At 40.9% G+C, this 27,526-nt stretch overlaps 1 protein-coding gene across 5 annotated transcripts; it reads left to right on the top strand.

The window, feature by feature from the left end:
• Positions 1-53: 53 nt before the first annotated feature.
• Positions 54-27,417, top strand: acacb (acetyl-CoA carboxylase beta). 5 transcript variants are annotated; one of them, XM_085180332.1, is made up of 54 exons: positions 54-370; positions 3,797-4,352; positions 8,185-8,317; positions 8,395-8,533; positions 8,636-8,745; positions 8,872-8,953; positions 9,049-9,147; positions 10,185-10,294; positions 10,416-10,526; positions 10,771-10,980; positions 11,070-11,240; positions 11,368-11,529; positions 11,623-11,786; positions 12,012-12,162; positions 12,244-12,347; positions 12,442-12,523; positions 12,624-12,769; positions 12,875-13,025; positions 13,109-13,243; positions 13,433-13,579; positions 13,676-13,864; positions 13,956-14,056; positions 14,170-14,258; positions 14,358-14,482; positions 14,588-14,701; positions 15,895-16,008; positions 16,121-16,210; positions 16,296-16,414; positions 16,900-16,923; positions 19,004-19,144; positions 19,246-19,345; positions 19,445-19,552; positions 19,667-19,723; positions 19,951-19,992; positions 20,077-20,292; positions 20,437-20,592; positions 20,942-21,145; positions 21,262-21,417; positions 21,500-21,622; positions 21,726-21,995; positions 22,095-22,192; positions 22,533-22,653; positions 22,738-22,848; positions 22,975-23,118; positions 23,225-23,345; positions 23,428-23,524; positions 23,605-23,701; positions 23,807-23,942; positions 24,516-24,693; positions 24,790-24,902; positions 25,008-25,162; positions 25,311-25,481; positions 25,785-25,921; positions 26,384-27,417. In XM_085180332.1, exons 2-54 carry the CDS (start codon positions 3,817-3,819, stop codon positions 26,508-26,510), a joined length of 7,287 nt encoding a protein of 2,428 aa, XP_085036458.1. In that variant the 5' UTR covers positions 54-370; positions 3,797-3,816; the 3' UTR covers positions 26,511-27,417. The 5 variants fall into 5 exon arrangements, with proteins under 5 accessions (XP_085036458.1, XP_085036459.1, XP_085036462.1 ...); XM_085180333.1 differs by lacking the exon at positions 16,900-16,923; XM_085180336.1 differs by lacking the exons at positions 54-370; positions 3,797-4,352 and adding an exon at positions 4,385-4,841.
• The last annotated feature ends 109 nt before the right edge of the window (positions 27,418-27,526 follow it).

Genomic DNA, 27,526 nt, shown 5'->3' with positions numbered 1-27,526 from the left:
CAGGAACATCTCGAGTGTACACGATCTTTGGAGGAACCCTTAACTCTGGGACCCCCTCCCCACGCACAATCCGCTGAGCAGTGGAGGTAGTGGTAGGTGACTTTGACATTTGTAGCTGCTGGCGAGGCACTGTCTATAATCATAAAGACACTGGCAGCGGTAGCGTTTGGAGGGATTCTGGGGTCTGTGTCACATTAATAAGATAATGACGGATGTGTTTTAATTCATAATAAGTTCCGAGTGGTGTGGAGGTGTGGGAAATAATCAGTGGGTTTCAATCGGTTAGCCTGGTACTGTAGCTCTCTGGCTGTGTGAAACAACGCCATCAACAACCCGGGAGCATAGCTGCCCGGTTTCTGAGTTTGTGCAGGTGAGTAAAAATGGCAATTTTTGATTTACGCGTTAACTTTAATTTAAAAGACAGTCTCGTTTTTCTCCAGACTGAACTCTGGAAAAGATGCGATCAGTGTGCTGATTTAACCTTTATGTCAGGCAGAATCAGTTGTTGTGCTTAGTTCAACCTTTCTGTTAGAGTTCACAAATATTTGTATGTTTACGAGGTAAAATGTTCACGCCAAAAGTTGGATGCATTAATGCATTCAGATCTTGTTGTTCTTGAGGAAAGTGACGGTTTAGCCTTTTCCTTTTTTTTTTTTTTTATGTCAGCTTTAAATTTGCTCCAAAGGATAAATTCACAAATTTTGTGCTTCTATTATACAAAATGAATGCTAATAAATCCTTATAATTGTTGTTAATTTAAAAAACAAAACAAAAAAACAATGATATCTTTCAATGGGACAAAGAACACGTGTGTGTAATGTATATTCTGTATTTGGATGTGTTCAAGTGTTCCTGCTATTGCTGCTGTTTTTTATGGATGTTTTTTTTCTTTCCATCCTCCTTCACCTGAACTTCCCTTCCTTTCATTCCCTCAGTGCTGACCTTTACCCCACATGAAGCAGCGCATGCTCTCCATGTCAGCTGTTACAGGCAGGCTGTTTACAGGACTCTCGCTGGGAAATGTAGCCTGCAGCCAGGTCCAGCTGTCATAGATAACACACTCATGTGTGTATACATAGGACTTAGTCACCTGAAGTATACACGTGACTGTGTAGATTGTAATTACTTCTCTTGCTTCTGTTTGACTGAATTTACTGAATAATTTTCTTAATATATGAAAGTAAGAACGTCAGTGTTGCTGTCCTGAGAGAGTATCTGACCTCTGACCTTCAAATCAGTAACTTAAACAGTACACAGAGACAAACACTACTTAGTATTTCAGTTTTTCTTATAGTCATGATGTATTTTAATATGCTTTAAAGAGGAGTTTATTTTTTATGGGGATTCATTAAGTTTGGACATCAAAAGAATTGTGCTTTTTTCCAACAAGGAGAAAGACAAATATTTAATAGTGATCTTTTAAAAAATAGTCTTAAACATTAAGTATATGAACAGTTGAACAATTAAAACATAATAATGGCTGGAAAAAAGCAATTACTTCGTTGTTTTCTAGTTGTTTTTATAGTCATCATTTGCCCTGAAATGCCAAGTTAAAACAGTCTATGCCATTTTAAAAATCTAGAAATGTCTTTTTTTTCCATATTTCTTTGGGGTCCTTTCATCTCAAATCACCTTTTACTTGACCATATTTTCCAAAAAACAATTGCAAATTCAAAATTTTGCATTATGTATCACAAACCTTTATACCCTGACTGTGGCCTTTTCTACCATTAAAAATTAGTCAGGATCTGTAATTTGGGAAAGTTACACTGAAAAATTGGGAAAAATCGAAAAAAAAAATAAAACATGAAAGCAGCCCTTTAAAAAAATGCAACAATGTTTCATAAGAACCGAGAATTCATTTTTCATTCCTCTTAATGAATCTTAATTGATTTGCTGCATTTATTTGCATGTTCAGAGAAGATTATATGAGTACTTGTTGTCTTTTTTAATGCGTCTTAATAAATTTTATTCTTAACATGAATTATCAGACTCGTCCAGGACAAAGTGCACGTGGTTTTTGATAATTAAAATCCTGCACATATTTATCAAAATTATTATCTCAGATAAGAGTTAATGTACCAACTCCAGCATTTGCATATTTTATTTTTCATTATTGTCAAATACAGCTATAGACCATTCAGACATTGTCTTTAGTTGTCTTTTGCAGAGTTAAGTTTGTTTTATTAATGTATATTCAAATATGGGACTTCACTGAAGGCTTTAATTACAGTGTGGGGCCAAACAAGGCCTGAAAGATGGGCTTTAAAAAAATCTAGGATAGGAATTCACAGGCAATTATCATACATGTTCAAGATTTCCAGCAACTCAAAGATGGATCATGATCAAGAAATGAGATGATTTGAGATGGAATGACCCTTTTGTTTAGACCAGGGGTCTGCAACCTTTTACACCCAAAGAGCCATTTGGACTCGGTTTCCACGCAAAAGAAAACACTGGGAGCCGCAAATACTTTTTGACATCTAAAATGAAGATAACACTGTATATATTGTTTTTTACCTTTATGCTTTGTGTGAACAACTAAGGTGTGTTGCTTATGAAATCCATGAAGTGCTACAGAGAAAATAACATTTTATTTATGCAATCAACACATTTTGAACTCTTAAAGAAATATAACAAAAGGAAAGACACCCAGCTGAACTAAAATGATCCATGTAGAAAACAAAAACTGTTGTCAGCCACCACCCTTATATCGCCTCTGGGCTGTTGGAGCCTTGACCTGACTTTTAAAAAATAATTGGTAAAAAAGCACTATGCTGCTGAAAAATTAAAAATAGATATTTGCAAAATTCTGCCTAAATATGTATTTTACCAGGTTAATGCGTGCGGCGGGGCGTGGTCTGCAGCGCCGCTGCAGGGGAGGCGGACGCACCTGAGCGACACCCGCAATCATGCCTCGCTGCCTTTACGTCTGCGCTATCTGTGCTGTTGTGTTGTTGGTAGTGTATGTCGGGCTGTGAGGTGAAAAGCTACAGCCGGCTGTATGCGTACAGCAACCGTGTGTGAAAAGTGGTCAATAAAGAGATGCTGAAAAGCGTGTTCATGCAAACTTCGTCGGTCTGCCGTGATATGTTTACAATGGAACTTCTGCTCCTGAACCTCTGCGCACAGCGTCTGCTAATCGGGGCTGTACGAAGTCAGTTTACGCAGGACTGTAAGCTGTCATCTGCCAGGCGTGAGCGGTGTTTGTCTTTAACATAGTTCACGGTGGAGAATAGCTGCTGACATAATGTGGATCCGAAGATCTATAATTGGCCTGCCTGGGGTTGAAAGTCTCGATAAATGCACGGCGTTTCGGCGGGTACACCGGCTTCCGCGACCGCGAGTGTGACTCTTATTTTGAGCGATGAAAAAATAATAGAATATAATTTTATTTTTATATTTCAATATCACAATAGTCTTCCAATTTAGAACTACAAGTTAAAAAGAACTAACATAAATAAAATACACTTCAGCTAAATACTAATTTATTTTCCCAAACCACACGGAGCCGCAGTATAAGGACTAAAGAGCCGCATGCGGCTCTGGAGCCGCAGGTTGCCGACCCCTGGTTTAGACCAAAACTACAGCTGCAGCTTTCAGCCACCAGGTGGTGTCTGACACTAAACTATTTTTCACATTCATAGTTCAGACTCCAGTTTTTAATGCACTTACAGAAAATCCATTCCAAGTGTCAAAAAGACAGTTGGTATACTGTTAACTTGGCTCACATTTGATGAAAAAATGTTTCTGTTCTCTCGAATTAGTTTTGACATCCGCCTTGTTCCTGTTGCAGTTTCAGGAGGATGTCTGTGAATGCTGGAGTTTGCACTTTGGGGATTTATTCTGTGGGTTCTGCTGCTGTGGAGGATAAATAGTAAGACCGTAACAATGCCCGTGAAAGGGGAGGAACTTCCTTCTGCAGCCGAGGAGGACGTGCCCACTGCACGCAGCCCTAATGCAGGCATGGATCCTCTGTCAACAGTTGCAGCTGCCTCACAACATGCTGAACATGACGTGCCTCAGGCTGCCAGTGCATCTGCGGGTCTTTATGGCAGGACAGTGGACTCTAATGCCCTGCAGGGCTCCATGGAGGCAAATTCAAAACAACCAACGGTGCTGCCGACCACCCAAAAACCTTCTAAGAGCGTCCCACCAATGCTGAGCTCAGGACCTAAGGCGAGGGAGCGCCTGAAGTTTATTCTTGGAGCATCAGAGGATAACTCTTCGGACGAGGAACCTCTGGTCACGAAACCTCCAAGCGGTGCATCTCAGCCACCGACCTCCACCATCAAATCTTCCCCTCCACAGGCACCTTCTGTAGTACCACAGCCCAGCTCAACGGTCATCAAGTAAGGGCTTTAAATAAATGAATGTCAGCTATATAGGTTGGGGCGTGTTTTTACTGCTCTGTCATGTTATAAACCAGCAAGCTGTTCACTTACACCATTTATACATTCCCACTATAATGAGGGCATAACATAAACTGGATTGTTTTTTAGGTCTAGATGAACATTCCCAAAAAAATTGGGCACACATTATCGCATCGGTAGCATGCTCCTTCGTGCCCTGTCTCCACAAGCTGCACGAGCTGACCTGTGTTATTGTCACGTGCCAAATATCTTGGCTCTATTAATGGAACAAGAGCCTCAGCCAATGACTTTGACAAGCGGTGGTGGCGTTAGTCGAGGTCAGAGCACAGCAAGCGCTTTGAAATTATCAACAAATGTTAGTTTTCTTCTTGTTCCTCTGCGATATATCGGTGAATTAAGAATTACTTTCATACCAACGGGTGGTTTGTGATATCATGGAGGGTACAAGGATTCCTTCAGTGCACACAGGTAAGTAATTAGCTTGACACGAGCAGCTGAATTGACTTATGGTCTTTATTGTAGTTTAAATATTCTTCTTTTTATTATTAATTTTCTTTCTTTCTTTCTTTCTTTGCTGTTTAAACAGTTTTTATTATAACATTTACCAAAAGCATATTCGGGTTACGCTTATACTCTATAATAAACATGGGCTTAAACTGCAGACCCTCAGCTTTAGTTTGAGGGTATTCATATGCATATTAAATGAAGGGTTTAACTGTCAAAGGTGTCTAATCTGTAGCCTCCTCTCTTTCGAAATTGGAAAATGACATCCAAGTGATACTTATTCAAGTCTACTTTCAGAAGAAGACTTGAGCAAACAGAGATGTAGAGACCCACCATAGGGTGCAAACCATACATCCGCCTGGTGAATAGAAAGGTCAGATTAATCTTTGCCAAATATCTTCAGTCTCTGGATGATTATTCCTTACACAGATTAATCAATATAAATATCCGAGGGATGGGAAAAATGCGGCTCAGGAAATAGAGCAAGTCATTTTCCAATTGGAAGGTCGGTGGTTCAATCTCTGCCTCCTTTCAGCCCATGCGTGTCGTTGGGCAAGACACTGAACCCCAAATTAGAATCTATCCATCACCACTAGAGTGTGAGTAATAAATAAAAGGTGTGTAAATGGGTGGCTATGAATGCCACTGAACTTCATGTTCCCAGCACAGATAGGCAATGACCCAAAACAAACCCTGAAGCCAACCCAGGAGTTTGAAGAGTAAACAAGCTGCAGCAAATCTCAAAGTTAGAAACCGTTTCTTGATGAATATCCATAAGTTCTAGACACGAGATAGCCACTAGCTGACAAAGATTTTGTTATTTTTGTTCAATTAGAAAACTGTTTTGTTTATTTTTGTTTATTTATCCATGTATTTATTGCATAAAAACAATAAATACATGGATATTTATTAGACTGGCATAAGCTCAACAGGTAGAGCAGTCAATACTAAATATCTTTGGTTAAGTTATTCTCTGATGCGCCCACTGGAGCGTGAATGTGTATGAACGTTAGATGGAAAACACTTGAGCCAAGAAAAAGCTACTAGAGCTCCATCGGCCTGGATTTATGCGTGTTAGTGGGTATGTTGTGGTTTACACGGCGAAGAAGAGAAAAGTGAGATGTTTCGAAGCGTCTTCCTATACTTTGTTGTTACTGCACTTAAAAACAAACAAACAAACAAAATCAAGTCTGCTCGTGTCGTGCGCGACCGTTTTTAGCCCTTTGATGCCCAATAATAAACATTTCCAGTAATGGATTTAGTGGAGCACTGCTCGCTTTGTTTCCAAAGAGCAGCCAGCGCTTTGGCTCAGGGGACTTTACTTGCAGATATGCGGCTGCACATGTGGGAGGGGAGAAGGGAGGAAGCGGACAAGAGGAAGCACTTTGTGGAAGTCTCCTTTGTTTTGGTTTTAGGTTTTAAAAACTCTTTTTTTATCCTAGTAGTAACACAGCGCGATGTATCATGGAGGGAAACGACTACCCGAGTATCAGCTTATTCCCGTATCTCCACAGGTAAGTCCGATAATGCAGAGGGCTGCTGCAGTTTTCGGTAATGCGATACTTTGGTATGTGGAAACTAAACGCAGAACTAGTAGTTACTCTGTGTTGAAACTAGTGCCGCTGCAGCACCTTTTGTAGGCTTGTTTGTGAACAGGAAGGGCCGCTGTAGTTTACGGGCTGTGCACAGCTTGCACGCATATAAGGAAACGGTAATAATCAAGCAGTCATTATTGCCGCAAGCCTGTCACTGCGACAAGCCACCGATTTTTCTAGTAATCCCCAAGTCGTGGTTATGATTAGATTATCACTGTTTGTGCAACGCAGTAGGCGTATCGGGTTAAACTAAACCCTCTTGTCCCGGAAAAAAAGTCAGCAAGTGGTTGATACCGAAATGGAAAGCGTTACCAGAAAGCAGCACAATAACAGACTGTATTTCCCTGAGTGAACAGGAGTGAAGTGTAAAGTTCACATATCAGCACAGGCGCACAAACTGCTGCCGCGCTGCAGCTTTACTGTGTGGCTTCACTGATGGGGCAAGGGCGTCTCTCCCTGGGGGTGGTTTAAAAAGAAACGGCGAAACCCCGGATTGAACGGCACCCCGGCGGACAGATGACGATAACGATGGTATGTGCGTGAAATGTTCAAATGTTCTGGTGCTGTGCAGTCCAGTTATGTATTTCCAAACATGGGGAAAAAGCTTCGCCTGTTTCTTATCGTTGCTCGGTGTGTGTGTGTGTGTGTGTGTTGGGATTGATGTGGTGTGATATCACTTAAAATAAGTACAGCTCAGTTGAACTTATTTGCATTTATTTCATATTTATCTGTAGTTGATTTATTATTGTTATGTTAAAAGTGATAACAGAGACAAACATTTCATTGTCCTTACACCACTACTGCATGGTAGTCTGTGGGCAGAGGTGAAGGGTCCACGGCTGCACTTGTTCAAAATGACTCATACCGCTAAAAAAAACAACTTAACTGTTCTCTTAACTCTGATTTTTGAAGCCGGGCCTCAAAAGATTGATGATTTTGGTTTCCACCGACCCTTAAGACATTTTGTTTTCAACAAATTACACAATGTTTATTAGCCAAGATTGTCAAGAGTCTGTGTTTGATTTGACTATTTATTTATGAATGACTGATTATTTTGGGTCATGATTATTCTGAGTCATTACCTCCAGCTGAATGTCTGCACTGCTCTGACATGTGAGACGGTGCACTGCCAAAATCAAAACGCCAAATAAAGGGCAGTTTTTAGAAGAACGGTGCTTCATCTCTCCAGTACTGTTCCAGATTGTAGTCATCGGGGGTGTTTTCACTACTGTTCACGGGGTATAAAGGAGAAAAACAAACAAAAACATTTTAAGCACACTACACTTTAACATGTCACTGTAGGTAGGTTCTCAGTCATCCAGGCGATAGGAATTATGCTGTGTGTATATAATGAGCAGGAAATTGGACTAAAGGTAAAGTGTGCATGATTACACCATGATAACAACACATGTACATTTATTGGCTTAGCTGTGGTGAACATCTGATAAAAGGGGCCGTCAAGAGTGGTAGATTCAATGCAATATCTGCAGCTATTACTGTGTTCAGGTTGCACTGTTCTGAGTTTAGTGCGTAGACTCTTGGATTTAAGGGTATAAAAACTGGGCTGCTCCACAGGCTGCCCTTGCCTGTTGCAGAGAGACTGATTCTAGACTTTGGGTTTTGATTTTCAGTTTAAATTCAGTTGCTTGTTGTCTTCATGCAGTTCACTTTTTTTGGGGGGGTCAAGACTAACTGTGAACTTTCCAATGCAGGCCTAGCATGTCTGGTCCTCACTTGGTGAAAAAAGGACGTGAACACAGAAAGATGGATCTGCACAGGGACTTTACCGTGGCCTCTCCTGCAGAGTTTGTCACAAGATTCGGTGGCAGCCGTGTCATAGAAAAAGTAAGAACGAAACCCTTCTTGAATTTCTAATTTATCTACATTTTTCTGAGCGATATTTATGTTGGGTCCTCTTACAGGTGCTGATCGCTAATAATGGCATCGCTGCAGTTAAATGTATGCGCTCTATCCGCCGCTGGTCCTATGAAATGTTTCGCAATGAGAGGACCATCCGCTTTGTTGTCATGGTAACCCCTGAAGACTTAAAAGCTAATGCAGGTAATTGTTATCAGTCATCGCCTAAAACGTTTGTGATGAACCAGTAGAAATGCTTTTCTTACTGTGTGTGAGCTCTGAGCCTTGCTGCCTGTTTCCCTGCAGAATACATTAAAATGGCCGACCACTATGTGCCTGTACCTGGTGGCACCAACAATAACAACTATGCCAACGTGGAGCTGATAGTTGACATTGCAAAAAGGATTCAAGTGGAGGTGCTACTCACCGTTTATTTAAACAGCGGTTCTTTTTAGCACGGGCCCACCGTGCTGTATTCAGTTGTTACTTTCTCTGCCTGTAAATAAACAACAGTCTGTTTCTGTGCACATTGCTCTTTACAGGCTGTCTGGGCTGGTTGGGGTCATGCATCTGAAAATCCCAAACTGCCTGAGCTCCTGAGCAAAGCGGGCATTTCATTTTTGGGTAAAAGAGCAGTTTCTTTCATTTTATTACTTTCATTTAGCTAGAAAGCTCTGTGCTGCTTCTCATGATAAATTGACCTCTGCTGTTTCTCTCAGGGCCATCCAGTAAAGCAATGTGGGCTTTGGGGGATAAAGTGGCTTCTTCCATTGTGGCCCAGAGTGCCGACATTCCCACACTACCGTGGAGTGGATCAGGTGATGCTTTTCCTCTCTGCACTAACTCCGCCATAAACAAAGCAGCTCTAAGCAGGTGTGAGAGAGTTATCACTGTGCTCTGTGCAGTCCTGTGAAAGCTATGTACACCTTTACTACTTCAATAGGAATTAAGAGGGTAAGTAGTAGCCAGGTGCTGCTAATTGAATGTGCTTGATTAACTGGTAATCAGCAGATATGAACATCTTTACAAAAGCAGAAGTTCAGCAACACAATGCTGAGGAGTAAAGAGATCAGCAATGATCTCAGAGAAGCGATTGTTGTTGCCCATAAATCTGAGAGTGGTTATAAATCAGTTTTCACACAAGTTAAAGTCCATCATATTACAGTGATTAATCATAAGTAGGAAACATTTAAAACATTGTTCAATCTTCTCTGGAGTAGACTGAAATTTGATTGCGCACCAGATTAAGATGTAGTTACACAAACTCCACAGGCCTCAGTTGGCACGTTCTTGACAGTGGAAGTAGAAAAAGACTGAACAGGCATGGCCTGCCTGAAAGAGTTACCAGGAAAAAGCCCCTCCCCTGTGAAAAAACAAAACAAAACGTGGCAGCACGGCATAGGTTTGCAGAGTTGCTACCGAACAAACAAAATGTCCTTCAGACAGATGAGAACAAAGTGGAATGTTTGACCCTGATGCAGCGCGTTGTGATTGGTGAAATCCAAACACAGCATATCGGCATAAACACCTAATAACAACTGTAAAGCACAGTGGTGGCACAGACCTGTGCACATTGCAGTCACTCAGTCTGTCATGAACTACTTTGTATACCAGAGTCAGAATCAAAGTCCAGACCTTAGCCCAACTGATATACTGTGGCGGGTCCTTAAAAGAAAAATGTGAACGAATGCCCACAAACCTTGAAGAACTGATTGTTAAAAAAAACAAAAACAGTGGGTCGCATGACTGTTACATGCTTGTAATGTGCTATTTTGCACATGGCGTAGACTCTATTATGTAGTACATACTCAGTTGGGACCACTTTGTTCTTACCTAGTGTGTGCTTGTGCTCCAGATCTGAGACTGGACTGGGCTGAAGAGGACCAAAGAGAGGGCAATGTCATCAATGTTCCTCCAGAGGTCTACAAACAGGGCTGTGTTCACGATGTAGATGAGGGGATAGCAGTAAGTATAGTAACAAATCAACAATATTAATATCTACAAATTAATTTGTTTTAATCGAAATCTTTAGTAGATACTTTCGGTTATAAGTTGTGTCTGGTGCGCATTTTTCTTTTCTCTTCAGGAAGCTGAGAAAATTGGTTATCCGGTTGTAATCAAGGCCTCTGAGGGTGGAGGTGGAAAGGGTATTCGGAAAGTTGAGTGCTCTGATGATTTCCCAGGTTTCTTTAGACAGGTTTGTGCAGTTACATTTTACAAACTAATGTCTAATATACCCAGTTTCTTTTAATTTTCTTAGTAGCCAGGATGTCCACACTCAGTTGTTAATTTGCATGGTGACAAAATAAAATAAAATGGCACAGTACTCAGTTTGATAGACTTCCAGATTACAGCTCTATACTATATAAACAGTGATTGGATAGGCTGTGATTGTCGAGGAACAAGAAGACTTTACACTTCATGTGTTATTCTGAGTGCAGGTCCAGACGGAGGTGCCCGGCTCACCCATCTTCATCATGCAGCTGGCTCAGCATGCGAGACACCTGGAGGTCCAGATACTGGGGGACATGTATGGAAATGCCATCTCACTGTTTGGACGAGACTGCTCCATCCAGAGGAGGCACCAGAAGATCATCGAAGAGGCTCCTGCCACCATCGCTCCCGCTTCTACATTAGAGCAAATGGAGCGGGTAAGTTTATGTCTTTGTATTCTAATGCTAACACCCTAACGTCTGCTCTGAGAGACATATTGTCTCCTCATTATTTCTTTGTGGCCTAGTGTGCTGTGCAACTGGCCAAGATCGTAGGCTATGTGAGCGCAGGTACTGTGGAATATCTCTACTCTGAAGATGGAAGTTTCCATTTTCTGGAGCTGAATCCTCGCCTGCAGGTGGAACATCCTTGTACAGAGATGATCGCAGATGTAAACTTGCCAGCTGCTCAACTTCAGGTAAACTTCAGTTAGGAGGTTCAGACACATAATTATACCCAAGGAACAAAATGAGAAATTTGTTTTTACTGATCCTACAGATGCTGATCAGATTCTCCCATCTAAATATTTGCTTAATCTCTCACAGATTGCGATGGGCATCCCACTTCACAGAATTAAGGACATACGTGTGCTTTTTGGAGAAAGTCCCTGGGGTGACACCATTATTAACTTTGAGTCTCCAGATTGCGTCCCTCGTCCGAGAGGCCACGTCATAGCTGCACGGATCACCAGTGAGAACCCAGATGAGGTGGACTTCAGCTTCATTAACCAGAAAACATAACACTGTGTTATGTACTGTTCATGTTTTTTAAACCACTGATTCACACTCACTCACTCACAGGGGTTCAAGCCCAGTTCGGGCACCGTGCAGGAGCTGAACTTCCGCAGCAGTAAGAACGTCTGGGGTTATTTCAGTGTGGGCGCGACTGGTGGCCTACATGAATTTGCAGATTCCCAGTTTGGACACTGTTTTTCATGGGGCGAGAACCGTGAAGAAGCCATTTCGTAAGCTCCTTTATTTTAATTGCATTTTTTCCTATTATCAGCTACTAGTAGGCTGTGTGGCAATGGCCAGTAACCCAGTATCTGCAAGCGCCCATGGTGTTATAAAGCGGTACTCTGTTAGAAGATGCAGCATGCTTTTGCCAGCAGTACAGTTGTCTTAAATTTGTCAGCCTTAATTGGTGTTAGATTGTTAGTGTATGTATTTGGGTTTTCTGTATTTTCCAGAAACATGGTGGTGGCTATGAAAGAGCTGTCCATCAGAGGTGACTTTCGGACGACGGTCGAATACCTCATTAAATTACTTGAAACCGAAAGCTTCAGAAACAATGACATTGATACCGGATGGCTGGATCATCTCATTGCAGAGAAAGTGCAGGTAAGAGACTGAAGACACATATGGACCATTAAACTTGTGCATAATTCCTTTAATTCACAAAGCCACATGTTCTTTCTGCAGGCAGAGAGACCAAATACCCTGCTTGGTGTTGTCTGTGGGGCTTTGCTTGTTGCAGATGCTATCTTCAGAAAGAGCATGTCTGACTATCTACATTCCCTGGAAAGGTCAGTAGGCACTTGTCGTTAATGTTTCACTGCAGCGCTCTTCCTGTGTCTTTATGTAATTGACTCTTATAAACATTATCTGCTGCATCTGTAGAGGTCAGGTACTGCCTGCAAACAGTCTGCTCAACTCTGTCAATGTGGACCTAATATATGAAGGAGTCAAATTCTGTCTGAAGGTATCTGTTTTGTTCCTTTCCTGTTTTATTTATTTATTTATTTTTAAATTCAGCCTCTTACCTTTTTTAATGAATAGATTATCACTGCTGTTTCCTGCAGGTGGCTCGCCAGTCCCCAACAACATATGTCGTTATTATGAATGGCTCGCACATCGAAATAGATGTCCACCGTTTGAACGATGGCGGCCTCCTGCTGTGCTACAATGGCAGCAGCCATATAACCTACATGAAGGAAGAAGTGGACAGGCAAGGCTACCACTGCGGGGTTTTTGGGTTTTTTTTCTTTTCAGTTTGATTATTTACTTCTGGTTTAACTGATTACTCATTACCGGTACTATTTTAACCTTTCAGGTTTCGCATCACCGTTGGCAACAAGACCTGTGTTTTTGAGAAGGAGAATGACCCCACAGTCCTACGCTCGCCCTCTGCTGGCAAACTGCTGCAATACATGGTTGAGGATGGAGATCATATTTTTGCAGGGGAAACTTATGCAGAGATTGAGGTAACAGAATATACGGTGGATAGGATTTTGTGACTTATGCCATTTGTGCTGGTTCGTTTTGCTTACTTGTCCTTATTATTCAGGTGATGAAGATGGTGATGACGTTGACTGCGCAGCAGTCTGGCTGTATCCACTTTGTCAAGCGACCGGGAGCGGTTCTGGAGCCTGGCTGTGTGGTGGCACGTATGGATCTGGATGATCCCAGCAGTATACACAGGGTGGGTTATTCCAGAGCACATCAAAATCTTCATTTTGAATTTTTTGCAAAAAATTCTAGCAATACTTACCTGTTTACATATTTGGTCTGTATCTATTCATTTTATTTTCTTTTACTTCAGTGTAAGTTCTTCCTGTTATTGAAATTGCTGTCAAAACCTACTCTCATTTTCTTTCCACTTCCTTTACAGGTGGAACTCAACACAGCGGTGCTACCGCCTCAGCAGCCACTTCCCATGGCTGGGGAAAAGCTTCACCAGGTGTTCCACAGTGTTCTTGAAAACCTGGTTAATGTCATGGATGGGTACTGCCTCGAAGAACCCTACTTTAGCACCAAGGTATATATCAGCACTTCTGCCACTGCAGATTTCTCATTACAAGACACAAAAGCGTTTTATTGACGTATACGAGCATGTTTGCATGTAAACCTACAGCTGAAAGAGTGGGTTGCTACCCTGATGAAGACTCTAAGGGACCCCTCACTACCGCTTTTGGAACTTCAAGAGATCATGACCAGCGTGGCTGGCCGTATTCCACCTACTGTTGAGAAAGATATCCGCAAAGTCATGGCTCAGTATGCGAGCAACATCACCTCCGTCCTCTGCCAGTTCCCCAGTCAAAGGGTAAAATGCTATGCAAAGGCTGCTTGTGAGCTTTTTAAATAAATCGCTTTTACCAGTGTGATAAGATGACGTTTGGCTTATCTGATTCCAGATTGCAAACATTTTAGACAGCCATGCAGCAACCTTGCAGAGGAAAGCTGACCGAGAGGTTTTCTTCATGAACACTCAGAGCATTGTACAGCTGGTGCAGAGGTCTTTTTTTTTTCCATTTGGTCAGATGCATATTGTGTAGTGGTAGTAGCAGTAATATCTTTGAATTATGTTACTGTTGTAATTGTTGACACACCTGAATTTTTTCTGTTCAGATATCGGAGTGGAATCCGTGGCTACATGAAATCTGTGGTTCTCGATCTGTTGAAGCGCTACCTGCAGGTAGAGATGCAGTTTCAGCAAGGTAACATCAGCACCCCTTCAGGTTTTATGTCACCTCTTCTTTATTGCAATTGCAGCTCCGTTATGATGGAAACACTTTTTTTTTTTGGGTCCTTAACAGCTCACTATGATAAGTGTGTCATCAACCTGAGAGAGAAGCACAAACCTGACATGAGTCCTGTGCTCGACTACATCTTCTCTCATGCTCAAGTATCCAAGAAGAACGTCCTGGTCACAATACTCATTGTAAGGCTCTCATTGTTTTTCACTGAAGCAAACCTGATAACCGTTCATCCTACACAAAGTCACGTGGATGGACAGTGATGAAGGTTTGTCTTTAACTTTGTATAGGATCAGTTGTGTGGACGGGATCCCACTCTGGCAGATGAGCTCATGGCTATTTTGAATGAACTCACACAGCTTAACAAGATGGAGAACTCAAAGGTAGCCTTGAGAGCTAGACAGGTAAGAGAGCTTGCATTGAGTTTTGCTATTTATTTTTAATATAGTAAACTTTCTAGAGAGAGAGAAGCAAAAGCTATAGGAATGTCCAAGTCAACATTCTGTCTCATTCTTAAAAAGAAGGTCTGCACTGACCAGCCCAGCAACACCAAAAGGCCTGAAAGACCACAGGAGACAAATAAATTGGATGGTGACAGAATTTTTTTCTGTGGTTAAGAAAATAATGTCTCAAAAAAAACCCCTCAAGAACAACAAGGTGCAAACCGCTGGTTACACTCAGGAACACGGAGGCCAGATTTGAATTGGCCAGAAAAGATCTGACAGATGCTGCACCTTTGTGGCAGAAAATTCTTTGAACAGATGAAACCTGAATGAACTTGTACCAGACTGATGGGAAAAGGAAAAATATGGAGGAGGATCCAAAGCATTATCTGTAAACATGGTGGAGACAAAGCTATGGCACGGGCATGTATGGCTTCCAGTAGAACTGGGTATCTAGTGTTTATTGATGATGTGACTGCTGATAGACACGGCAGGATGAATTCTGAAGTGTACAGGCCTGTACTCTCTGCAAACTGGTAATGATCCAAAGCGTACTGCAAACACAACCCAAGAGTTTGTCAAAGGCAAATAAATGGGATATTCTTCCGAAGAAGAAAAAAGTTTTGTTTTCCTTTCCCCCCCAGAAATCTTTCATTGGCCAAGTCTGTCACCTGATCTCAACCCAACAAAGCAGCTTTTCAGTTATTAAGCTGAAGGTGTCTGTGGTATAAGCCTGGCAGAGCATTTTAAGGGAGGAAACAAAGCCTTTTGTTCATGAGTTCTAGACTTTCAGGCAGCCACTGACTTCTAAGGATTTTCATCCAAGGATTAAAAACAGTTCTTATATATAAAATTATGTTAGTTTGTCCAGTTATTTTGAGCCTCTGAAAATGGTGGACTGTGCATAAAAACTACTATAATTAGTAGTAAACCCATAGAATTAAAGCTGAAAGTTGTCACTTCAATTGTGTCAAGGTTTTTTGATTTGAAATCCACTGTGGTGATTGACAGAAGCAAAACTACATGATTCTGTCTTTGTCCAACAAATTACAGATCTAACTGCATATGTTTTGTTGAAGTTTGAATAATCATGCATCTGCTTTAAAGTTATTTTATTTGACTATGTTGTTATAGTATTTGCAAATATCTCATAGGTCCTGATTGCTTCTCATTTACCATCATATGAACTGAGACATAACCAGGTGGAGTCCATCTTCCTGTCAGCCATTGATATGTATGGTCACCAGTTCTGTCCAGAGAATTTGAAGGTTGGCTTTGTGTTTTGTATTTAAAAAAAAACAACAACGTTTTTGTTACATCACTTTAGAGCAGCACATTTATACCGTGAATAATTTTTTAATAATTTTTTATTTGCCACAGAAACTCATTCTCTCTGAAACCTCAATTTTTGACGTTTTGCCCAACTTCTTCTATCACTCCAATCAAGTTGTATGCATGGCTGCTTTGGAGGTATGGTTAGTGCATTCACACAGGAATTTTCTGTCTTATGCGTTTTTATTAAATGATCATTCTGTTGTTCTGTCTTGACTTTCAGGTGTACGTCCGCAGAGGTTACATCGCCTATGAGCTAAACAGCATCCAGCATCACCAGCTGCAGGATGGAACATGCGCTGTAGACTTTCAGTTTATGTTGCCATCATCACATCCAAACAGGTGACACTTTTCCTTCACACCGAGCCACGGACGAATCAAATGATATTCTCTAATTTCTGAGTCACTACCACCTCCAAATTTGACCACATATTTCCTCTTTGTAGCATCCGATGCTGTAAGCTTTCTCTTTCTCTGCGGAGATCGTTCACTTGTATTGATGGGGATTCTTTAAAGAGGCTTCTCATATGAAATCCAGGCCTTAAAAACATAATTTAGGTGTCCTCTGTACAATGGTGGCCTAATCGATTACCGGTAATCCAGAAAAGAAATGTTCACCTGTCCCCATGGGGTACAGGTGCAGTGCCACCCTGGTGCTGTGAAGTAACATATGGCTAACCCTGAATGCAGTTTTGCCATACTTGACTTTCATGTGAATGTGCTTAGTCTCTTTAAAATTGCTTCAGTCTAATCATATTACCAGACGTAGTAGACATACAGTTTGAAAATGCACTGCTAATATTCACCTGTTAATAATCTTATTTCAGAGGGAGCAGCCCTACTCTGAACAGGTAGAGTAAAGCTCCTCCCAAACAACCAAACCACCGTATCGTCTGTTTGTCTCACAGAAATGCATGTTGGATGCATCATGTTGCTTTTTCCTTCTGCCCAGATACATTTGCTTAAGGACTGATTTGTCCTTTTAAATTCACTTTTATGCTGAACTGGGCCATCTGATTTTTTTTTCTGCTTCTTTCAACATGTAAAGCATAGCTGGGCTTTTTAAGAGGCACATTTTCAGCTTTTTTTTCATGTTCCTCTTAAAAACCTCAGGCCTGAAATTACATTAGTTGTTACCTAATGGCCAGCCTGCATTCTCCAACTTTTAATTTGCAAATCTAAAACCCGATATAGTAACAGTTGCTCTGGATTACAACGGCTCATAATCCCTTTCAGCTCACTTCCTGGTGAGGAATCAGCTTTGAACTGAGCCGGACTTGAGTCATGCATCTACTGACACCACTTGGACTTTAGCTGATGACTTGACTTGGCGATCCTCCCTATACTCCGAGATAAAAATACATTATTTAGCTAATCAGCCAGACAGCAGATAATCGGGCCACGTAAGCAGGAGACAAAGGTGCATGCACATAGGCACATAATAAAATTCAGGCAGTAAAACGTTTTGGTAATCAGAATTACAATGTCTATATTCCATAATTTAAATGACCGAGTATTGTGCAAAAGTCTTGAGCCACCCCTTGTTTTGTCATATTTTGTTTCCAAGGAGCCAGACTTCATTTTATTGTGCTTTTTTTTTCTTTTCCAAAGTGGTCTTGGTCATCAGTTATTCTGGCTTTCTGGAGGACTTTCAAAGTTTTTCTTTGAAATTGGCGGCTTTTTCCATTTATTTTCAGTTCAATCCTAATATCTGATTATTTTCAAAGGTGATTGCCAAAGGATCTATTAGCTAAAAACTTGGCATATCTTGCCATGCTATGCAGTGTGTCCTTAAAAAGAAAAGAGTAAACTGGAAAAAGAAGTTTCAGGCCTTAAAATAACAAACAAAAAGCTGCAGCTGGTTAAGTCTTTGTCAGGAAAAAAAAATCCACCCAAGACTGTCAAAGACTGTGACTGTAAAGGATACATTCTTAGGAAAGGGGAACAGGGAGAAAAGGCTGATGTTCGCTAAATTACACAGCAACAGCAACAGATCTTTTTTTTGAGTGATGAACCCATATTTGACATTTTTGCTTCAAATCATCATCAATGTGTACAGAGGAAGTCAGGAGAGAGGAACAGTGAGTGTATACAGCCCTCTGTGGGTGGAGGCACAGTTGTGATTTAGGGCTATATTTCCATCAGTGGTGTTTGGAATCTTGTCAAAATAGTCCTACTTGCATGACAAGTATCCCAAACACACTGTCAGTGCAGTAAAAGCAGACCTGGATTAAAAAAAACACCACAGTGGAGTACTATCAGTAACGGATTGGCCTCCCAGGAACCCAGACCTCAACATAATTGAAGCAATGCGGGGTCATCTTCACAGAGAACAGAACAAAAGGCAGCCAACATCCAAAGAAGAGCTTTGAATGTCCTTTAAGAAGCCTGGAGAACTATTCCTGTAGACTACATAAAGATATTAGAAGAAAGTTGCCTGAGAGAGTTCAGACAGTGTTGATAAATAAAGGTGGTCTCACCTTTACTTTCAAGCTTGTCAGAATTGTGCAGACTCAGTTTTTGCCTTATATACTGTTTTTTCCGTTTCAGCAAAATATGAAGAAATGAGTGGCAGTTTAAGACTTCATCACTGTACAAAATCTGATACTAACAGGTTCTGTCAGTTGTGTGTATATATAACCTGTTACCCACCCTTACTGGACTTGACTGAGAAGTTTATGTTTAGGACTTGTAACCTTAAAAAATCCTTTAAGCTGCCTCTGCTATCGCCTGTATGTAATTCCAATATGATCTGATGGTGGTGACACTCTGTAATCTGTTTTTAAGTAGACAAGACGAGTTATCCACTCTTGCTTTAATTGCTCTCTTTATGAATTTATGGGCATCTTGTTTGTTAGTTTTATTGAAGAACATGTCTCACCTCATTGTCCAGTGGTTTTGACTTATTTTTAAATGTATATATTCTTTTAGGCTTCCTGTGCCAGTCAGTGGATCAGGCCAATTTAAATTGAGAAGGCAGGGCAGTGAGCTCCTCCTGGATGGAGCCTTGTCTCCACCATGCCAGCGAATGGGGGCCATGGTGGCTTTCCAGTGTTTTGATGACTTCAAAAGGTCTTTTTTTTCTTTTTTTTTTTTTTTTGAAATTTGAAATTTGATGAATTATCTCAAAGTGAAATTAATCAAATGTTAATGTCTTTCTTTTGTTTTTGCAGGAATTTTGATGAAGTTCTTTCCAGTTTTGCTGAGCCACTTATGGAGAATACTCCTTTCTCTGAGTCCTGCTCCAGCTTCTACGATGAGGAGCACTTCAAGGTGAGCGGCTGTGACTGTATAAGGAGGACGGGGCTTAACAATAATTAGACTGTTTTAATCTATATATGCACGCTCTGATTTCTCTTTTATCTCCTGCAGAGTGCCAGGGAGAACCCAATCCACATCATTAATGTGTCCATAAAAACAGCAGACACAGAAGATGACGATGCCTTGGTCCGAGCCTTTACTGCTTTTGGACAGTCAAAGGTTACCAACCAAATCTAAAATAAAGCATTCTTCTTTTAAATAGCAGATCACAGTTTTCCTTTTTTTAAAATTTTTTAGTGATTTTGACTTTTTATTTTATTTTATTTTTTACAGAAAGCTATTCTCTTCGAGTATGGAATAAGGAGAATCACCTTTCTGATTGTACAGAAGGTAATTGTGTATCTTATGTGCAGTGCATCATGATCATAGATGGCTTTAATTTCATTCACATATCACTTTTCATAAAATCAAGATTTGGGGGGATACTTACCTTGGCTAAATCCTATTGTTCGTGTTTTTCCATTTTTATTTCATTTTCCATTTGGAAAGTCCTTGCTGGCTACTTTTACTTTGAAAGGCTGCAGTCTAATTATTGTTTTAAATTTTCATTTAAACAGAGAGAATTCCCCAAGTTCTTCACATTCAGAGCTAGAGACGGGGTAAGTGTTTTTAAACAACCTGCATTTACAGAGCTGACATGTCATTTCTAAGGAAACGATGACTGAATCTGTGCTTCTCTTCAGTTTCAGGAAGATCGTATTTACCGGAATCTGGAGCCAGCTTTGGCCTTTCAGCTGGAGCTCAACCGAATGAGGAACTTTGACCTGACAGCTGTTCCCTGCGCCAACCACAAGATGCACCTCTACCTGGGAGCTGCTCGTGTTCAGGAGGGTGCTGAAGTTACGGACTACCGCTTCTTCATCCGAGCAATTATCCGCCATTCAGATCTCATTACAAAGGTAAGTAAACAGAACAAATTTTGACTTTTGTTTTATATGTCCAACAAGATGAGAAATGTGCTTGTAGCATGTGTTATTTTGTTGTTTGAAAAAGATTTTTGCACTCAAAGAACTTAAAGCCACTACATGTTTATTAATAACCAGGAAGCTTCATTTGAATACCTTCAAAATGAGGGAGAACGTCTGCTGTTGGAAGCCATGGATGAGCTGGAGGTGGCCTTCAGTAACACCAGTGTTCGCACAGACTGCAATCACATCTTCCTCAACTTCGTCCCTACTGTTATCATGGACCTATCTAAAGTCAGTGTTCTGCAATCTCTATTTCAGTATATCTTCACAATAAGTTATTAAGACAAAAATATGCATAAAGTTCTCGAGATTATAGTATATTTTATTTTGGTGAATAAATTGTGCTATGACTTTTTTTTAAATATACGCTACATAATATTAGTGTTTTATCAGTCTTTCAGGTATGATTCTCTTTTTTCATAAATGTTTTACTGCTGTTAATATTTTCCTACTTGTTTGTTACTAATATTTTGTTGTATCAGTAGTCCACATTCACAGATTCGATACCTAAACCGTGACCTGTAAAGTCTTCAGACTTCACATGTAACATGCTTGCTTGTCCTGATCTTTGATTTATCAGATCGAGGAGTCTGTCCGCTCCATGGTGATGCGATATGGCAGTCGCCTTTGGAAGCTGCGCGTCCTTCAGGCAGAGCTGAAGATCAACATCCGCCTTACACCGACTGGGAATGCCATTCCCATTCGCCTGTTCCTTACTAATGAATCTGGCTATTATTTGGATATCAGCTTGTATAAAGAAGTCACTGACCGAAGTTCTGGACAGGTGAGGACAGTGTGTTTAACTTTTTTTTTTTTTTTTTTAAACCACCAGACGTTCATATTTTATTTTTCACTGTCATACAAATGTAAAAAATCAACTTGCCAATTTTCCCTTCTCAGATCATGTTTCAGTCATATGGGGATAAGCAGGGCCCCTTGCACGGGATGTTAATCAACACCCCCTATGTGACAAAAGACCTGCTGCAGGCCAAACGCTTCCAGGCTCAAACTCTGGGTACTACATATGTCTATGATTTCCCTGAGATGTTCAGACAGGTACTGTTAGCTCACTGATTTACTTATTTCAGTCTTTGATGTTCTGATGTTGTCTAAGCTCACTGTGAAACTCTTCTCGTAGGCGTTATTGAAACTTTGGGGTCCAGGGGACAAATGCCCAAAGGATGTGCTGATGTGCACTGAGCTCGTCCTGGACCCTCAAGGCCGACTGGCGCAGATGAACCGCCTGCCTGGAGACAACGATGTAGGAATTATTATTATTTTGTTTGTTTTGTTTTTAAAGATCATTTTCGTCAAAGGATGTTTCTTTAGCGACGCTTTCACCGATTATAATGATTCTCCTCCAGGTGGGAATGGTTGCTTTCAGGATGAGAATGAAAACTCCGGAGTACCCAGAGGGCCGAGACATTATTGTCATCTGTAATGACATCACTCACATGATTGGCTCATTCGGCCCTCAAGAGGACGAGCTGTTCGTCAGAGCCTCAGAGCTGGCTCGCACAGAAGGCATCCCCCGAATTTACCTTGCAGCCAACAGTGGGGCGCGCATTGGCCTCGCTGAAGAAGTCAAACACATGTTCCACGTGGCCTGGATTGACCCCGCTGACCCCTACAAGGTCTCTACACGTGTTCACTTTGTGAAAGCAGATGAAATAACCACTGATTATTGCAGCTCTTATTTTACATTTATAGTGGGTTGTTTTTTCTTCCTGCAGGGTTTCAAATACCTTTATCTGACACCTCAGGACTACACCCGTATCAGCGCCACCAATTCTGTTCACTGTCAGCATGTAGAAGAAGGTGGAGAGTCCAGGTACGATCTGTGCTCACAGGAAGTTGCAAAGTATTTGACATCCTTTACTTTTTGGATGCTTGTAAAGTATTTTACACATTCATTTCTTATGTTGTGGCCCCTTGTTTTTTTCTTGGACTTACATTTTAAGGTAAAGACGTTACAACATTACAGTTTTATTAAAGAAATATTCAACGAGCATAGAGAGACAGACGACAAGCAAGACAAATCACAAACTACAGTTTGTTAATAACAGGCAAGAGTGGGAATAAAAGGCTTGTTCATTGAAATCTAAAATATTTAACTGAAATCTAACTAATCTGAACTGATTTGAATGATAGAGATTTTTCACCTGTTTCAGGTACATCATCACTGACGTTATTGGGAAGGACGATGGTCTTGGTGTTGAGAATCTGCGAGGCTCAGGCACCATTGCTGGAGAATCTTCTCGGGCCTATGAAGAGATCGTTACAATCAGTCTGGTGAGAACATGGATCTGATTTTAAGCAGCAGCAGCATGCCAGAGTCCCTGAGATTTTCATGTAAGCCTGTTGGTGCTCTTGCAGGTGACATGTCGTGCTATTGGAATTGGAGCCTATCTGGTCCGTTTGGGGCAGCGAGTGATTCAAGTAGAGAACTCACACATTATCCTGACGGGGTCAGGTGCTCTAAACAAGGTTAGTAAGTCTAATCAGTCTTTCGCTCATCCAGCTAAGGGACCAATGGGCTCATGCATGGTGTGCTGTCTGTCCATCTGTCCCCAAGAAGAAGAAAAAAAAGTGTCAGTTCCTGTTTCTTTCCAGGTTTTGGGCAGAGAGGTGTATACTTCCAACAACCAGCTTGGCGGAGTTCAGATCATGTACAATAATGGAGTCACACACACCAGTGTGCCAGATGACTTTGAGGGTGTCTTTACTATCCTGCAGTGGCTCTCTTACATGCCAAAGGTTCTGCTGAATGAGTGAATTTCGCACATTTTGTGGTCTAAATATAATCATACAATAACTCAGGCAGTCCTTCAGACCATCTCATATAGTTCTTCTGTCTTCACAGGACAAACACTCACCTGTGCCCATTATAGCAACTACAGATCCAGTGGACAGAGAGATAGAATTTACTCCCACTAAAGCACCGTATGACCCCCGCTGGATGCTAGCTGGCAGACCTCACCCGCGTAAGCTGCAAGATCTAAACTCTAAAACTTCTTTATGTCAGTAGTAGATGAAACTATTTCCTTTTTTCATTTGTGTTGTTAGTGGTGAGAGGTGCCTGGCAGAGTGGATTCTTTGACCATGGCTCTTTCATGGAGATCCTGAGTTCTTGGGCTCAAACAGTGGTGGTTGGGAGAGCACGGTAAATCTGTGCACTTGAAACGTACTTTATATGTATGCTAAATTGCAACTAGACCTTAACCACAAATTGAATGAACACAGGTTAGGAGGAATCCCCCTCGGCGTCATCGCTGTTGAAACTCGCACGGTTGAGTTCACTGTGCCAGCAGATCCAGCCAACTTGGATTCAGAATCTAAAGTGAGTGAATGTCTCTTTGCATTTTTGCCGTATAATAAAGACCTATAAAGCCATCACTCTTATTTGAAGAGCATTTAAACTCCATATTCTGTGTGTTCATGTTAGGTTCTGCAGCAGGCGGGCCAGGTGTGGTTTCCAGATTCAGCTTTTAAGACGGCTCAGGCGATTTGTGACTTCAACCGTGAACGTCTGCCTCTCATAGTGTTTGCCAACTGGAGGGGCTTCTCTGGGGGGATGAAGGGTACACCATGAATATGCTAAATTCTGCAAACAGATAGCATGACATGCAGTCCACACTGATGACATTTGCACAGTCGGATATTTTTCATTGTTTAGGCACTTTTAAATTAAAATTATGGATCTCATAATAAAGTTATATTTACAGCAAAGCTTAAAAGTTTAGAGAGAAGTGTCTCATACATGTGGTGCAGGACATATATGAGGACAGTGACACAGTGTTGAGGTGTGCACCTCGAAGGATAGATGGGTTTGGAGATGGTGACATTAACAAAAAGGCACGAGGCCTAGCTGGAAATATTCAGACTTTAATTGAGAGAGACCGAGATGGTCAAGATTAGAAATGAGAACATTAGAGGGACAGCTCAGGTTGACTGATTTAGAGACACAGTTAGAGAGCAAGGCTGAGATGGTTCATGTCTCATTATGATCTGATAAACCACAGCTGAAGCTCTGCACTTTTAATGCAGTATTCATTATTGCATTTCATTTAAAAAAAAGAGCTGTGTAACTGCCAAAATATTTGCATTCTGGACTATCAAACGCTGTTGTGTTAATCAAGTCTTCCTTTCTCCAGACATGTATGACCAGATATTAAAGTTTGGGGCCTACATTGTTGATGCTCTGCGTGATTTCCGCCAACCAGTGCTGGTGTACATTCCACCACAGGCTGAACTGAGAGGGGGTTCCTGGGTGGTGATAGACCCTACTATCAACCCACTGTGTATGGAGCTCTATGCTGACAGGGAGAGCAGGTACATGCAGAAAAGTAACGCTTCAAATCTTAGAAATGGATGGATTTTGAGGGTAAGTTTGACGTTTATGCTTCTGGGTATGCTTTTTCTATTCAGAGGGGGCGTGTTGGAGGCTGAGGGTACAGTGGAGATCAAATACAGAAGGAAAGACCTCCTGAAAACCATGAAAAGGCTGGATTCGGTCTATGCTAGTCTGGCTGAGCAACTCGGTAAAGCCTCTTTCTGTCTCAAGTCATCAAACGGTCTAAATATTTGAACTTTCTTTTCCATTACAACGTTAAAGAGAGCTGACTCAAAGCTCTTCTGTTTAAAAGCTTCCTCAGACCTGTCTGACAAAGAGTGCAAAGAGTTGGAGGCAAAACTCAAAGCAAGGGAGGAGTTTCTGTTGCCCATCTACCACCAGGTGGCAGTGCAGTTTGTTGATCTCCATGACACCCCAGGCCGGATGCAAGAGAAGGGGGTCATTAATGTGAGTGTGCACTTCAGCACTTCATGAACAATTTGGTATCAGGTGTGTGTGCGTGTGTATGCGTGTGTGTGTGAGAGAGACCAGGAATTACAATGCAATCCAAGCTTTTCAAACTTATGCTACTGCTCCCTTTTGATCCTCTTAACAGGATATTTTGGACTGGAAGAATGCTCGCAGCTTCTTCTACTGGCGCCTACGTCGCCTCCTATTGGAGCAGGTGGTAAAGAGTGAGATTCTACAAGCCAACAAGGATCTCAGCGACGGGCACATGCAGTCCATGCTGCGTCGCTGGTTTGTTGAAACCGAGGGAACAGTGAAGGTATGTGAGAACAGCAGTTACTGCACAAAATTCAATTTGCTCTGTTCGATTTTTGTTTTTGTTTTTTGAAAAATGCAGGTATTAGAGAGTAGTTTACTTTATTTACATTAACATTTTTGAATTGTCAAAGATTTTAAATCATCAAACTGAAATTATGAGACTTATGTACTGCTCATCCGAGTCATGTCTAGTAAAGTTTTTTTTTTTTTTTTTTGGCTGTGGATCACAGACCATGAGCAAGTCATTATATATTCCATGCATCACTGTTCATAGGTTTAAAGACATGTTCTCATGCTTTTCCAGGCTTACCTTTGGGATAATAATCAAGCAGTAGTTGAGTGGCTTGAGAGGCATTTGTCCCAAGAGGATGGCATCAGGTCAGCTGTTCGAGAGAACATCAAATACTTGAAAAGAGAAAACACTTTGAAACACATTTGCAGGTATGGAGACACACACAGAACATTAGTTTATTAATCTCAATAAATTCATAAAAGAAGCTGGACTGTGTACATAATTAAGTGTTTTGGTCAGAATGACTTATCACATTTGATCATGTTTGAGTAAAATTACCTGCAGAGTTGCATTATTTTTAAGGGAAACTGAATCAGTTCCCAGTATTTTTCCGGAAACTCTGTGAAAGCCTCGCTTACATTCTGGGTTTGGCAAAGTAATTTAATGCCTGTGGAGTGATGGTGGTGATAGACGATCAAACGGACTTTCTTGATTATAATTGATGCCACTGAAAACAATTTTTTCTCCAGTCACATGCAAATATAGTTTCACTACTATTACACATTAGTATTAGTCACACAGCCTGAACTCTCTTAGACAAGCTTTATTGTCATTTCTTGTAGTCATCAGTGTGAGAACATGTTTAAAAGACAACTTCCCCTTGTGTCTAGTCTGGTCCAGGCCAACCCTGACGTAGCCATGGACTGCATCATCCAAATGAGCCACATCATCACTCCGTCTCAGAGGGCCAAGCTGTCACATCTACTGGCGACTATGGACAGCACCAGCGACAGTTAACCTATGATTTCTTATCGGGATGAATTAAAACAAAACTCGGTGAATCTTGCGTTTAAGATTACAGTTCAGGTATTTAAAAAAAGAATGCACAAGGAGAGCGTGTCCTAAACTTTTGTTCTACTGAGTGCCTTCCCATTTGAAAATGTTAGTCTTTCACATTGTTCATTTATGCACTCACTCACTCAGTCCAGGAACACAGTTTCCCAGCCCCCAGGCTATCACTGTGATGCACATTTCACTTTGCTGTATTTCTGCACAAGTTTGAGTGTTGAATTTGCCTTACTCAACTATTTCCAGTCTAATGAGCCTGAAGTTATTCAGGCTTCATGAAATGGAAGACTTAATATGTCAGTGCTAGTTATCGTTGTTAGTTAAAAATATTACACCAGGAATGAGCTTTCACTTTTGAATGTAGTCCATCTAAAAATAAGCTTTAAACTGCCTATTAGTAATTTGATAATTATTCGAATAAAACCAAAAGAGAAAACCGTTAACCGTCAGTTCTGTCTTACTTGTACTTTGAGTCAATAGATAAAAGTTTGACTATTATTGCGATCAAGAATATTAAATATTAAAATAGCTTATTTTATCAAGCAGGTTATGATTTTACTCCTGACGTTTGACTTCAGTCCATCTATTCTGTTTGTGGTATGTTTTGGTGGATTTGCACAGTATTATGAACGATGGTGTGACACTGTGTTCTCAGCACCTCATTTGTAAAACTCAGGTTTTGTGAAAAATAGATGGTAATTGCCAAAAAGGTCAAAAAAGCCTTACCTGTGATTAAAACACCAGAAACACAAGCCGTGACGTTTCATTTGAATGTATATACGATCTTTGCTATGACTTGTATTTTACCAAAGGCTGTACTTTAATAAATATCATCGATGTGTTTAAATATGAAGAAGCTTCTTTTATTTACCCATTTGACTTTTATTATGATCAAGTTAGTGAATGTAAGATGTACCAGACCTTCAGAAATGTTAATCCATGTGGAAAATGATAATGTGTGAACA

The sequence above is a fragment of the Neolamprologus multifasciatus genome, chromosome 12, assembly GCF_963576455.1.
Source record: "Neolamprologus multifasciatus chromosome 12, fNeoMul1.2, whole genome shotgun sequence".
In the NCBI taxonomy this organism is placed as follows: Eukaryota; Metazoa; Chordata; class Actinopteri; order Cichliformes; family Cichlidae; genus Neolamprologus; species Neolamprologus multifasciatus.
This window is presented reverse-complemented; position numbering and strand designations above follow the sequence as displayed.

What these genes read in the sequence shown, in the direction of transcription:
- acacb (XM_085180332.1), top strand. Translation starts at nt 3,817, where the DNA reads ATGCTGGAGTTTGCACTTTGGGGATTTATTCTGTGGGTTCTGCTGCTG. An exon ending in CTGCTTTTGGACAGTCAAAG is followed by an intron (nt 19,553 to 19,666) that starts GTTACCAACCAA and finishes TATTTTTTACAG; the next exon opens with AAAGCTATTCTCTTCGAGTA. An exon ending in CTTCTCTGGGGGGATGAAGG is followed by an intron (nt 23,943 to 24,515) that starts GTACACCATGAA and finishes TCCTTTCTCCAG; the next exon opens with ACATGTATGACCAGATATTA.